This window comes from Hypanus sabinus, chromosome 4, assembly GCF_030144855.1.
Source record: "Hypanus sabinus isolate sHypSab1 chromosome 4, sHypSab1.hap1, whole genome shotgun sequence".
NCBI lineage: Eukaryota > Metazoa > Chordata > Chondrichthyes > Myliobatiformes > Dasyatidae > Hypanus > Hypanus sabinus.
Genome location: NC_082709.1, coordinates 159,243,182 through 159,256,568, shown reverse-complemented (window position 1 = coordinate 159,256,568; position 13,387 = coordinate 159,243,182). Strand labels below are relative to the sequence as shown.

Sequence of the window (13,387 nt, the reverse complement as noted above, 5' to 3'; positions counted from 1 at the left end):
ATTCGATCAAAGTGATTTTCACGCAATCAGGAATAGCCTATTCCACGACTACATTAATATAAAATTTCTTAAAAATGCTTGCGCGCATATAAACTCTATCATATTTTTGCTGTTAAATAAGAACTGCTGATGACGGCCCGGTGAGTTCCTCCAGCATTTTGTGTGTGTTGTTAATTACGGTTCTTAGTTAAACGCATCTGTCGCAGATTACACAAGGTTACTAGAGCAATTCCATAGTTAACATGAAACGCTGATTTTGTTTTTTTTCCCAAGAGAACCTGCCAGATTTTCCGTGTAACGTGCTGTTTTGACCGTGAGGAGAGTTTGCGGAAAGAAGGGGAGCTGAAAGGGACGGACAGGCACCACGTGAAGTGGAGAGGGTTTCATGGGTTGACATCCGGCCAGGTTTTGGGCTCTTAATTTCATTTCAGACTCTCAGCCAGAACTTCATTTGTCTAACAGGTTCGGAATGATTTTTGTTCATGCAAATATAGACTCCGTTTCTGAGCAAGGCGCCTTCTACTCTTTTCATTAAAATGTGAATGATAACGTAGTAAACAAATGCCGGATAATTGACAGAAATATTCATCGAGTCTTTTAGATTTTTTTCTGTGCTTTTTGGCATGTCACCACCTTCTGAATGCAATTTGTCGTCGGTCCATTACAATCGTGAAGTTTTGTTGCATTTAGTATTTTAAATTAATCGGGTTTCTATAAGCAAATGCAGTACAGTAAGTTCCGGTATTGTGCCTGTGCAATCATTAAGTCCGTTCTGAGTTGAGCGATACATTTCTAGAATGCAACATAGCTAACCTTTTAACCTAACTCTTCCCTCCCTCATAAGCCTCCATTTTACTTTAATCGATGTGCTTATCTAATGCATCTGCTTCTACCGCCACCCGGGCTGTGCGCTTCATGCACCGACCTTTTTCTGTCTATTTTAAAAAAAACCTCTGATATCCCACCCCCATATTTTCCTCCTTCGCCTTTAAAGTATGCCCTCTCGTGTTAGTCATTGTCGCCATGGGCAAAAGGCGCACACTATCTATGCCTTCTCTTATTTAGTTAGAGATACAGCACAATAACAGGCCCTCCCAGCCCAACGAGCCCACACTGCCCAATTACACCTACTACCCATATGCCTTTGGGATGTGGGAAGAAACCAGAGCATCTGGCAGAAACCCTCACAGTGATACAGAGAATGTACAAGCACCTTTCAGACAGTGGCAGAACTGAACCCAGGTTGCTGGCGCAGTAATATTATTATGCTAACCGCTACACCACAGTAGCGTTTACATCTCTTATCGTCTCTTCTCATTCTCCTTTGTTCCAAAGAGAAAAGCCCTTGCTTGCTCAGCCTTTCCTCAAGAGACGTGTTCTGTGATCCAGACAGCATCATGGTAAATCTCCTCCGCACCCTCTATAAAGCTTCCACTTCCACAGACAGGCAAAGCATGGCATCACCAGTGCTGAAAAATGGAGCAGGTGTGAGGGATACTATGGCCAATTTCTCATATTGGAACATCCAGTGTGTGAGATTGGTGGAGATGGAATCAGAGTCAATAACATGTTTGTGGAGATCAACGCTGCTCATGATTTTGTGAAGGACATGCATGACGACTTCCCATGCAGTGATCTAAAATTTTTTTAATCAGTAAAAATGTTAGCACCCCAAAGCCCCCCACTCCCCCTTCCCACGCACAAGCAGCAGCAAAGCAATGATCATCCACACCCCCCACCAACTTCAGCAAAAAAAGGCATCAGTACCCCCCCCCCCCCACCCACCAAGCATGCTCCAAGTAATCTCCCAATGTCTTAATTTTTCAGAACAAACATATTGGCTATAAGCATAAAGGTAGCTGTAATGAGGCTCTGCTACCTTTTAAACAAAGGTGTTCTGCCATGTCACAATTCAAAAATCACCATTTGTAAGGGAGGTCACATTCAATAGAATTTAATGTAACAATCTCCATACTTCTATAAATGTATGATTTTAAAGAAGTGGAGAGCACTGTATTTCAAACAAAAGATGTAGCAAGAATTTGGTGTGACTTAATTTGGAAATATCTTCTGTAATTCTCTTAATTCTTTTGTCTTAATTACAGGATTAAATATTGTGCTTGGATTTCTTTGGACATTATTGATTATTTGGATTAGAGGAATTTGTTCTTTCAGTATACTGTACTATGTGGCTGCAGGTTACCCATCTCTTCCAAACCCTTGGTAGACGTTGCAGTGTACAAGTAAATACATGGGTGAAAACTAAAGCATGTTTGGCCAGGCAACAATTTATGCTCCACACCAGGAGCCTGATTCTTTCGCCATGTCCAAGGACTGAAGAAAATAATGTCAGGCCTGACAAAATAGATTTAGATATTTGGAAGACTGTTCTGAGAGACACTACAACTGAAGCTTCCAAACAATTACCCTCTGAAGACCTTGGGGACTCATCCCTTGCTGCCACAAGAGAACTAATTCAAATGTGGCAATTAGCTGGGAAGGCTGTTCCAGAAAACATAACGGATGAACAGTTAAAAACATTTCAAGAACTGTCTACTAAATCTGCAAAGAAAAAGTATCTTAAGTATTTAGCAATCAAGGAAGGGAAAAAGAAAGCCACAAAAGAGAAACAAAAATTAAAGCAAGAAACAAGGCTGTTACAGAAAGAAGTCAAAGGTGAGGAAGGAGCTGCATTAAAGAATACTTTTCTTTTACAATTATGGCAACGGTCTTTTGATCTAATGTACAATTGGAAGGCAGCCCAATCTATGATATTTGGCCAGCCACTGGTGTTCGATATGAGTTATGAACACTACATGAACCGTAGAGAAATGGAAAATACTGTCTCTCAGCTGATGCAAGGTGAAGGATGCAACAGGAGATCCTTGGACCCATTTCACTTGCATTTCTGTAACCTTAGCTTAGATGGCGGCTATCATAGAGAGCTTTTGAAACGCTATGGAGATGCTTGGCATAATCTCTTAATTACGGCAACCCATGAGTCATATATTGACATTTTTCCCAAAGACAAGCTTGTGTATTTAACTGCAGATTCTCCTTTTGTACTGAACACATTTCAGCATGATAAAGTCTACATCATTGGATCAATTGTTGATAAGTCAATCCAAACAGGATTATCTCTTGCAAATGCAAAACGTTTGAAGTTGGCAACTGCACGTCTTCCTTTGGATGAGTATTTGAACTGGAACAGCGGTGCAAAAAATCTTACGTTGAATCAAATGATCAACATTTTGTTGACTGTGAAAGAAACTGGCAACTGGCACAAGGCCCTCAAATTTGTTCCACAAAGGAAACATGAAGGTTTTTTGTCAGTCCCATCACAACAAAGATACAGTAGTAGAATCAGGAAACAACATATGTCAAATAATAATGAACCAGAAAAGAAAGCTAAATGGCAAAAGTCAACTTCAGATGCAAATCTTCGTATAAGAAAACAATGGTGGATGGATGTAGATTAAAAATCCCGAAAATATTTTAAATACTGATTCTACTACAAGAATTACTTTTATTGATTCTCTTCGATTTTCATGATGGATTCCTGTCAAATAATGTAAATTTTGAAAATGATAAAAATATAATCTTAAAGCACATCTTCCCCTGTTCCGTGCACTTATTATAAACAATTGGCAGGTAAACTATAACAATAACAATTTGTGCCTATCTCCTTGATTAATAAATAACTGGAAAATTCCAGTTTTGTATTTGAGTTAGCTGATTGATTTAAGGATTTTTGCAGGACATGCTGCCATGTAGTTCTTACTGTTAATGAGGATAGGATTAAGCTGGTTAAGATGCCCCATTAGTCCAGCTGGGACCCCAGTAATAGTTGTTACCTGAAGACCTGCTTGGTCAAGGAACAATCAGAAAAATGCCAAATGTTTCATAGGAGGAAAGAAATGTTGCATAAAATTTATTGGTGATAAAAGAACACATTAAAAATGTTATCCCCCTGAGCATAATTGTTCTGTATTCTCCAAATAGTTAATTTGGTTAAGGAAAGAGCAAGGGGTATAATATTTATCCTTAATTCCTTTCTAATTGATGACACTAAAATAAGGGTTCTTTCCTTTGATTGTTGTTCAATGCAAATGATTAACATCTGGAAAGCACAAATAAAATACACAACATATGCTCAGCCATACAAAAAAAAAGAGAATTTCCAATTTTTGCAATATATATCTGATGTTGTAAAACATAGGTATACACGCATAGGAAATCCAAAACTTATTTCTTGTAGACATTTTGCTGTAGTATTAGATATAAAAAATGTTATCCAAGAGAAGATGGTGCAACATTAAGGAGACCACACTGTGGTCACTTCTGCCAGTGTTTTGGTGAATGGAAGCATGTGTAATTAAGTAAACATGTAATGAGATTAAAATGTATATCACTAAAATTGAACTAGCTCAATATCAAAAAGAAAAGCTGTCAGATTTTAAATTAAAATGCAACCCATTTTAATTCCACTTCCCATTCCTATTCCAATATGTCCCTCCAACTCCTCCTCTACTAATAATGAGGCCATACTCAGGTTGGAGGAGCAACTCTGTATATTCTGTCTGGGTAGCCTCTAACCTGATGGCATGGACATCTTCTCCATCTGGTGTTCCTCCCCCTTTTCTTTCTTCGATGGCCTTCTGTCCTATTCTATCAGATTTCCCCTTCTCCAGCCCTGTATCTCTTTCACCTGACGAAGGGTCTTGGCCTGAAACGTCGACAATGCTTCTCCTTATAGATGCTGCCTGGCCTGCTGTGTTCCACCAGCATTTTGTGTGTGTTGTTTGAATTTCCAGCATCTGCAGATTTCCTCGTGTTATCTCTTTCACCAATCAACTTCCCAACTCCTTACTTTACTCCTCCCTTCCAGTTTCACCTATCACTTTGTGTTTCTTCCTTCTCTTCCCCCAACCCCATCATTTTTTCTCCCGTCTTGAAGGGTCTTGGCCCAAAACATTGACTGTACTCTTTACCATAGATGCTACCTGGCATGCTGAGTTCCTCCGGCATTTTGTGTGTTCTCAGGTGAGATACCTGCCAGGTAGTGAGTGATCCAGTACAAGGGATGACCCTGTCCTCACCAATCTACCTGTTGCAGATGCATCTGTCAATGACAGAATTGGAAAGAGTGACAATCACACAACCCCTTCTTCATGTGAAAATGGTTTCTAATATGTATTTTAAAAAAATACAGATTTCTGCAAGAGCTCAACCTGTACAGGAAAATGGGCTGTCAACCTCTAGAGTTCCTGCAGCAGATTATATTATTTTCAGTCTTCAGATTCCAGCATCTGCAGCCTTGTGCAACTCTATGCCTGCTAATGTTTGGGACCACCATCGCGTCAAGTGTGATAGAAACAATTTGGATCTCAAAATTGGGCATTTAAAGGCACTGAGGACCATCAACAGCTGTAGAAATGTACACTTCTACTAGCTGTATCCTCGTGGCCTGACATATCCCTCACTCCACATTACAATCAGACCTGCCATCACTGAGGGTGGAGATGTTGATGAACCTGCCCTCTGTTAGCCATTTATTCTCTATAATCATTCACATCTGGCAGTACTGCTGCACCTGATATGATCTATTAGGTGCAGACCGCTTGGTTCTGTCCATTGCTTGCACTTTTTCTGCACGGTAAGCACGTGATCTGATTTTACAGCTCTGATGGTTGATGCGTTTTTAGGAATGCCTGGTACTGGCTCAGCATGTCTCATTCTGTTGTTTACAGAGGTAAGGTCATATTACAAAAGGCTGTGTGGCACTACCCAGAGTTAAGAATTCTCATTTGGACTTTCCAGTTTAGCACAACTTTAACAAACAATAAAAAATGACTCACGTCCTTGCTTGCATTGATCAACAAGCAAATGTAGATAAGGAGTAATGGAGAGCAATGTAGGTGTCTGGATCACAAATGTGAGAACACACAACTTCACCGTTTGGTGACTGAATGACACTAGGCGCAGGACTGCCCCATAGTTGGCCAGCTACATTGCACAAGTGTCTGTGGACAGGAAGATTGTGATCATGTTCAAGCTAGTGGTGGGTCTAATAACTACTGTCATTTTGAAGTAGTGATGAGTGTGTCATAAATGATATCTTGAGATATTTGTAATGTGATACAAAAATATCTGATTTCTATTGGTGATAAAATCACAGGTACTACTAACATTGGTTTGTAACCTACATTCATAATTGAAGGAAATACTAAGTTTCATTTAGAGGTTAGTGAAAATGAAAGATATAATTTTTTTCCCATCCAATTTCACAGATCTCCAAGGGGACTGTGGACTCCAGGTTTAAAAATCCCCACTCTGGTGGATTCACCTGTAGCAATAACTAGAAATAGTCTTGCTCCTTGATGACTGGTTACAGTCAAGATGCAGGGCTGTGTATAAATGACAAGCCAAATCTGTTGAACAGCTGAGGTAAAACTTTGTCAACTGGCTGGACTTTACCCAAACCTGCACTCGGTGGCCTCAATCCTACCACCCATCCCACGATCTCTTTGACCCACTACCATCAGGAGGGAGGTACAGAAGCTTTAGAACTAGAACTACCACATTGGGTAACAGCTTCTTTCCACAGGCTGTGAGACTAATGAGTACCCTGGCATCACTAAGACAGTGGGCTACGCACTACGTTTTGAATTGTATATTATTAACACGGTAATATTTTGTTTTATGTGATGTGTGTAATATATGTTTTGTGGGTGCACCGTGGTCCGGAGGAACTTTGTTTAATTTGGTTGTATACACCTACAGTCAGATGATAATAAACTTAAACATCAACTGTCAGCTTGAACCAGTCTGGCCATTCTCCTCTGACCTCTCATTAAAAAGGCTTTTTCGACCATTGAATCGCCACTTGCTGGATTTTTTTTTTGGTTTCTCGCACCATTATCTGTAAACTTGAGACTGTTGTGCATGAAAATCCCAGAAGATCAGAAGTTTCTCAAATACTCACAGCACCCCATCTGGGACCAACAATAATTCCCTGGTCAACGTCTCTTAGATCACATTTCTTCCCCATTGCGATGTTTGGTCTGAACAATAACAGAATTTGGACTATGCCTGCACGCTTTTTATGCATTTATTGCCTGGTTATACAGTGGCATGCGAAAGTTTGGGCACCCCTGGTCAAAATTTCTGTTACTGTGAACAGCTAGGCAAGTAAAAGATGTCCAAAAGGCATAAAGTTAAAGATGACACATTTCTTTAATATTTTAAGCAAGATTACTTTTTTATTTCCATCTTTTACAGTTTCAAAATAACAAAAAATTAAAAGGGCCAGAAGCAAAAGTTTGGGCACCCTGCATGGTCACTATTTAGTATCAACCCCTATGACAAGTATCACAGCTTGTAAACACTTTTTGCAGCCAGCGAAAAGTCTTTCAGTTCTTGTTTGCAAAAGGCTTCTAGTTCTCTGAGATTCTTGGGCATGCACTGCTCTTTTGAGGTCTATCCACAGATTTTCGATGATGTTTAGGTCGGGGGACTGTAAGGGCCACGGCAAAAGCTTCAGCTTGCGCCTCTTGAGGTAGTCCATTGTGGATTTTGAGGTCTGTTTAGGATCATTATCCTGTTGTAGAAGCCATCCTCTTTTCATTTTCAGCTTTTTTACAGACGGTGTGATGTTTGCTTCCAGAATTTGCTGGTATTTAAGTGAATTCATTCTTCCCTCTACCAGTGAAATGTTCCCTGTGCCACTGGCTGCAACACAAGCCCAAAGCATGATCGATCCACCACCCTCCCCCCCCCCCCCCCCCCCCCCCCCCCCCCCCCCCCCCGTGCTTAACAGGGTAACACGAGGAAATCTGCAGATGCTGGAAATTCAACCAACACACACAAAATGCTGGTGGAACACAGCAGGCCAGGCAGCATCTATAGGGAGAAGCACTGTCGACGTTTCGGGCCGAGACCCTTCGTCAGTTGAAGAGGTGTTCATTTCATGAAATTCTGCACCCTTTTTTCTCCAAACATATCTTTACTCATTGCATTCTCACGGTGACCTTTCATTGGTCGAAACCTAGACAGCTTCACTATAGGGTTGTGGATTGCTGGTCTTGATCACCCCAGCAGACTGCGAATCTCACGGGTCATCCAGGACTTGCAGTTTGGTAAGACTCAATATGTTCCCAAAGGCATGCACTCATCAACGCTGAAGTTAATGACGGTTGTTCAGATGTTATTACTTATTTGCATTTATTTCGTTCTCTTGATAAGGAAGAATCCAGTTGCGAGGGAGGGACAGTGGCCCAGGTTTTGAAGTCTGTTGATTAGTAGTGAGGAGATGATGGTGTTGCACACTGAGTTGGAATTGATAAACAGTGGTCTGACATATATTTTATTGTTTAGGTGTTCCTAGTGGAGAGCTATGTAAGATTGCATCTGCTGTAGAGCTATTGTAGTGATAGGCAACTTGCAGTGAGTCCAAGTCCTTGCTTGGAACTCAGCCCTCCTCTCTGTAACTGGATCTTGGACTACTTGATGGAAAGACCCCAGTCTGGTAGGGAAATTGTAGAAGCTCCAAGTCCCTGCTCAGGAAACTCAGCCAGTTCTTCTGAGGCAGGTGAGAAACTCTGACTGCAACAGTGAGAGGTTGAAGATGTCTGTGAACACTCCGGCTGATTGGTTGGAACAGATTTTCAATACCCCATCAGGCACACTGTCATTTTGCCCTCACAACAATTTTCCTTAGGCCTTATCTGGACTTATCAAGGAGTCTGGATTGCTAGTCTTGAACACAAAAGATTCAGCCCTCAGCAGACTGGAACTAACAGTTCATTCACTTTAGGAAGATTCATTATGTTCTTGAAGGCACACACTCATTCATGCAGATCTTGGTGAAGTCGGTGACACCCGTGGAATATTCATTCAGATTTGAAGATGAATCTCTGAATATGGTCCAGTCCACTGATTTAGAACAGTTCTATAACTGTAACCCCTGCCCCGCCCACCACCACCATCCTGCCTCCCTTGACCATACTATATAACCATAAGATATAAGAGCAGATTTAGGCCATTTGGCCCATTGAGTCTGTTCTGCCATTTCATTACGGCTGATCCAATTTTTCTCCCAATCCCATTCTCCTGCCTTCTTCCTGTAATGTTCCACACCCTGACTAATCAGGAACCTATCAGCCACCTTAAATACACCCAATGATGACCTCCATAGCCACCTGTGGCAATGAATTCCACAGATTCACCACCCTCTGCTAAAGAAATTCCACCTCATCTCCATTCTAAATGGATGCACCTCTATTCAGTGGCTGTGTCCTCTGGTCCAAGACTCCCTACTGTAGGAAACATCTTCCCCACAACCACTCTCTTCAGGCCTTTCAACATTTGATAGGGTTCAACGAGATACCACCTCATTGGTCTAAATTCCCAGGAGTACAGGCCCAGAGCCGTCAAATGCTCCTCATCTGATAAGCCTTTCTTACCCGGAATCATTCCTGTGAACCTCCTCTAAACCCTCCCCCAATGTCCACACATCCTTTCTGAGAATAAGGGGTCAAAAACTGCTCATATTACTCCAAGTGTGGCCTCATCAGTGCCTTATAAAGGCTCAGCATTACATCTTGCTTTTATATTTTTGTCTTCTAGAAATGTATGCTAACATTGCATTTCCCTTCCTCAACAATGACTCAACCTGCAAATTAACTTGGGGACACCTGCACAAGAACTCTCAAGTCTCTTTGCACCTCAGATTTTTGAATGTTCTCCTCATCACAAAAACAATCTACACTTTTATTCCTTCTACCAAAAAGTGTATGACCATACACGTCCCAACATTGTATTCCATCTGCCACTTCTTTGGCCATTCTCCTAATCTGTCTAAGTCTTTCTGCAGCCTCTCTGCTTCCTCAACACTACTTGCCCCTACACCTATCTTGGTATTGTCCGCTAACTTGGTTACAAAGCCATCAATCCCATCATCCAAATTATTGACACATAACATAAACAGCAATCACAACACAACCCCTGCAACACCCCTAGTCACTGGCAGCCAACCAGAGAAAAAAAAATCCCTTTATTCCCACTCTTTACCTCCCGCCAATCAGCTAATCTCCTATCCATTCTGATATTTTTCAAGTAACACTGTGGGTTCTTATCTTGTTAAGCAGCATCAAATGGTATACCTTCTCAAGGGCCTTCTGAAAATCCAAGAATGCAACATCCACCAATTCCCCTTTGTCTATACTGCTTGTCATTTCCTCAAAGGATTCCAACTGATTTGTCATTCAAGTTATTTCCTTAAAGAAACTTTACTGACTTTGGCCTGTTTTATCATATGCCTCCAAGTAACCCGAAACCGCATCCTTAACAATTGACTCCAACATTTTCCCAACCACTGAGGTGAGGCTCACTGGTCTATAATTTCCTTTCTTTTGCATTCCTTCCTTAATGAGTAGAGTGACATTTGCAGTTTTCCAGTCCTCCAGGTCCATGCCAGAATCTAGTGAATCTTGAAAAATGCCTCCACAAACTCTTCAGTTACCTCTTTCAGAACCCTAGGGTGAGTCTATCTGATTTACATCAGATCTTTCTGCTTCCCTAGCACCTTCTCTCTAGTAACTGCACTCACTTTGCCCCAAAACCCTTGAGCTTCCAGCGTACTGCTTGTGTCTTCCAAGGTAAAGACTGATGCTAATTACTTACTCAGTTTGTCCACCATTTCTTTACTACTATTACCCCACCATTGCTATTCTCCAGCATCATTTTCCACTGGACCAATATCTACTCTCACCTCTCTTTTTATATATCTGAAAAAACTTCTGGTATACTCTTTGATATTATTGGCCCGTTTACCATCATATGTCATTTTTCCCCTCCTTTTGCCTTTTCAGTTGCCCCTGTCGGTTTTTAAGGTTTCTCAATCTTCTAACTTCCCACTGCCTTTTGCTGTTACATGCCTGTCCTTTACTTTTATGTTGTCTTTGACATCCCTTGTCAGCCATGTTTGCCCCATCATGCCTTTAGAATAATTCTTCATCTTTGGGACGTATTTATCCTGCTCTTTCTGAATTGCTCTAAGAAACTCCAGTCATTGATGTTCTGCCATAACCATTGTTCAATCAACTTTAGCCAGCTCCTCTTTCATGACCCGGTAATTCCCTTTATTCCACTGTAATACTGATTTGTCTGACTTTAGCTTCTCTCTCTGAAATTGCAGGGTGAATTTTATCATATTATGATCACTGCCTCCTAAGGGTACATTTAAATTAAGCTCCCAATCAAATCCTGTTCAATTCTCAACATTGAATCCAGAATAGCCTTTCCCTGAGCAGGGGCAACCACAAGCTCCTCTAAAAAGTCATCTCATTGGCATTCAACAAACTGTCTTGGGATCTAGCACCAACCTGATTTTCCCAATCTACCTTCATATTGTAATCCCCCCCCCCCCCACCCCGCCATGACTGTTGTATCATTACCCTTTTGTATCCCATATCTTTGCTACTGTTTGGAGGCCTGTAGATTCCCATCAGGGTCTTCTTAGCCTTGCAGTTTTTTAACTCTACCGACAAGGACTCTACATCTTCCGATAATGTCAGCTCTAATGATTTAATTCTTTACCAACAGAGGCACATCACCCCCTCTGCTTACCTGCCTGTCCTTTCGATACAATGTGTATCTTGGATGTTAAGTTCCCAACTACAAGCTTCTTGATTTGACGATGCCCACACCATACCTGCCAATCTCTAACTGCGCTGCAAGATAATCTCTAACTGCATGCATTCAAATATAGCACCTTCATTCCTCCATTTGTCACCCTTTTCAATTCTGTCATGTTACACTGCGACTCACCCCACTAACTGCAATTTTTTCCCCATCAGCCGGTCCATCCATCACTACAGACCACATCTGCTTGTATACCAACTGTTACCCCATCCTTAGCCCTATTACTCTGGTTCCAGTCTCGGCCTTTATGTTGGGAGTAGAATTACAGTCAAGTGATGGGATTTGCCAAAATGTGGGTGTGGGATGGCACAGTAAAGCATTCTTGGTGGTGTAAGAGGTAGAGTGTGTTAGCTTCTCTGGCCCAGCAGGCAACATGTTGGTGGTAGCTTGTCATAAAATAAACTGAGAAATTAGATGAAACTTACATAAAATACAAGTTCAGAGACCTCAACCAGAGTGGAAGACCAGATTTGTAGATAAAAGGTAATATGGGGATAATTAGTCAGAGATAAGACTGCTTAACTGACTACCATCAGAAATCTCTTAACTATGCAACACTCCAACATATTCAAGTTTTGGGAATGGCAGTCATTCTGGAAAAAACAGCATTACTTAGGACCAGTAGTACCAGGGCCATTGTATTACAAATACTTCGAATTCTGTACTTCAGCTTCTGCATTTAAAGTGATATTAGTACTGTGAAAGAATCACGGTGAAGTTTCATAGCGGCATAACTTCACTGAAAAGCAAAGTAGGATCAGTGGGGAGAATAACATTCCAGCATTTGTATATGGATTTCATGTTAATACTGTTAGAGTATTAATATGCTCATCATCTTTCACAGATTTGTTCACCTTGGTATAATTCAGTTTTGAATCTGACCGAATAGAATCTAATATGGCTAATTGCTAATTTGAACAATCTACTGGAACAGCTTTTCAGCTTAAGAAGCACGGGGGGGGGGGGGGGGGGGGGGGGGGAGGAGAGCGGGGTGCAGGAGGAAAAATTTGACGACAATTTGGGTCGGAACCATGATGCAGTTAGAACCCAAAACGTCAACAATTCATTGCCACCCCATACTGCTCAACTACAATGAGTTCCTCCAATATATTGTTAATCCAGATTCCAACAAATGCTTCTTTACTCCATCGCAGTTTCTTCAAGATATACCAAATTTCAAGTTTTCCTCCTTTCCTTCTGGCTTCTATTCAGATCTAGTGCAGAGTTTTGACTTGGGATTGACAATTCCTACCCCACCCTTCATCTCAGATGCTGGTCAATCTGCTGAATTCCTCAAGCAGATTGTTTGTATTTAACTGCCAGTTTGATTTGGTCAAAGGAGTTAAATCTTAATAACAGGTGTCTGGAAAGAAGGGAGGGGATAGAGGTGGCACACCAGTTTGCATATTCTCCTCCAAAAGAATTGGATTCTGCCACATCCCAAAAGCATATTGTGCCCCATAGTGTAAAGTGTGGCGTGGCAAAAAGGGAGTTGATCCACATGTGAGAGAAGGCCTTAAGGAAACAAGGAACAGTAGGAAGGGACTGCATTGCTCAGTGTTCTCCTTTCATAGTACAGTAAGAAGCTGCTTGATACCATTCAATCAATATCAGTTGTTCATGTTGTTCCCTACAAATTCCATAATTAGCATTCTTGCTTGCAACTCATTATACAAACTGCACA

General features: G+C 41.3%; 1 protein-coding gene across 1 annotated transcript; it reads left to right on the top strand.

The window, feature by feature from the left end:
- The first annotated feature begins 2 nt into the window (after positions 1-2).
- Positions 3-6,866, top strand: LOC132393402 (tRNA methyltransferase 10 homolog C-like). Its single transcript, XM_059968560.1, has 3 exons — positions 3-140; positions 274-462; positions 2,106-6,866. Exon 3 carries the CDS (start codon positions 2,187-2,189, stop codon positions 3,477-3,479), a length of 1,293 nt encoding a protein of 430 aa, XP_059824543.1. The 5' UTR covers positions 3-140; positions 274-462; positions 2,106-2,186; the 3' UTR covers positions 3,480-6,866.
- The last annotated feature ends 6,521 nt before the right edge of the window (positions 6,867-13,387 follow it).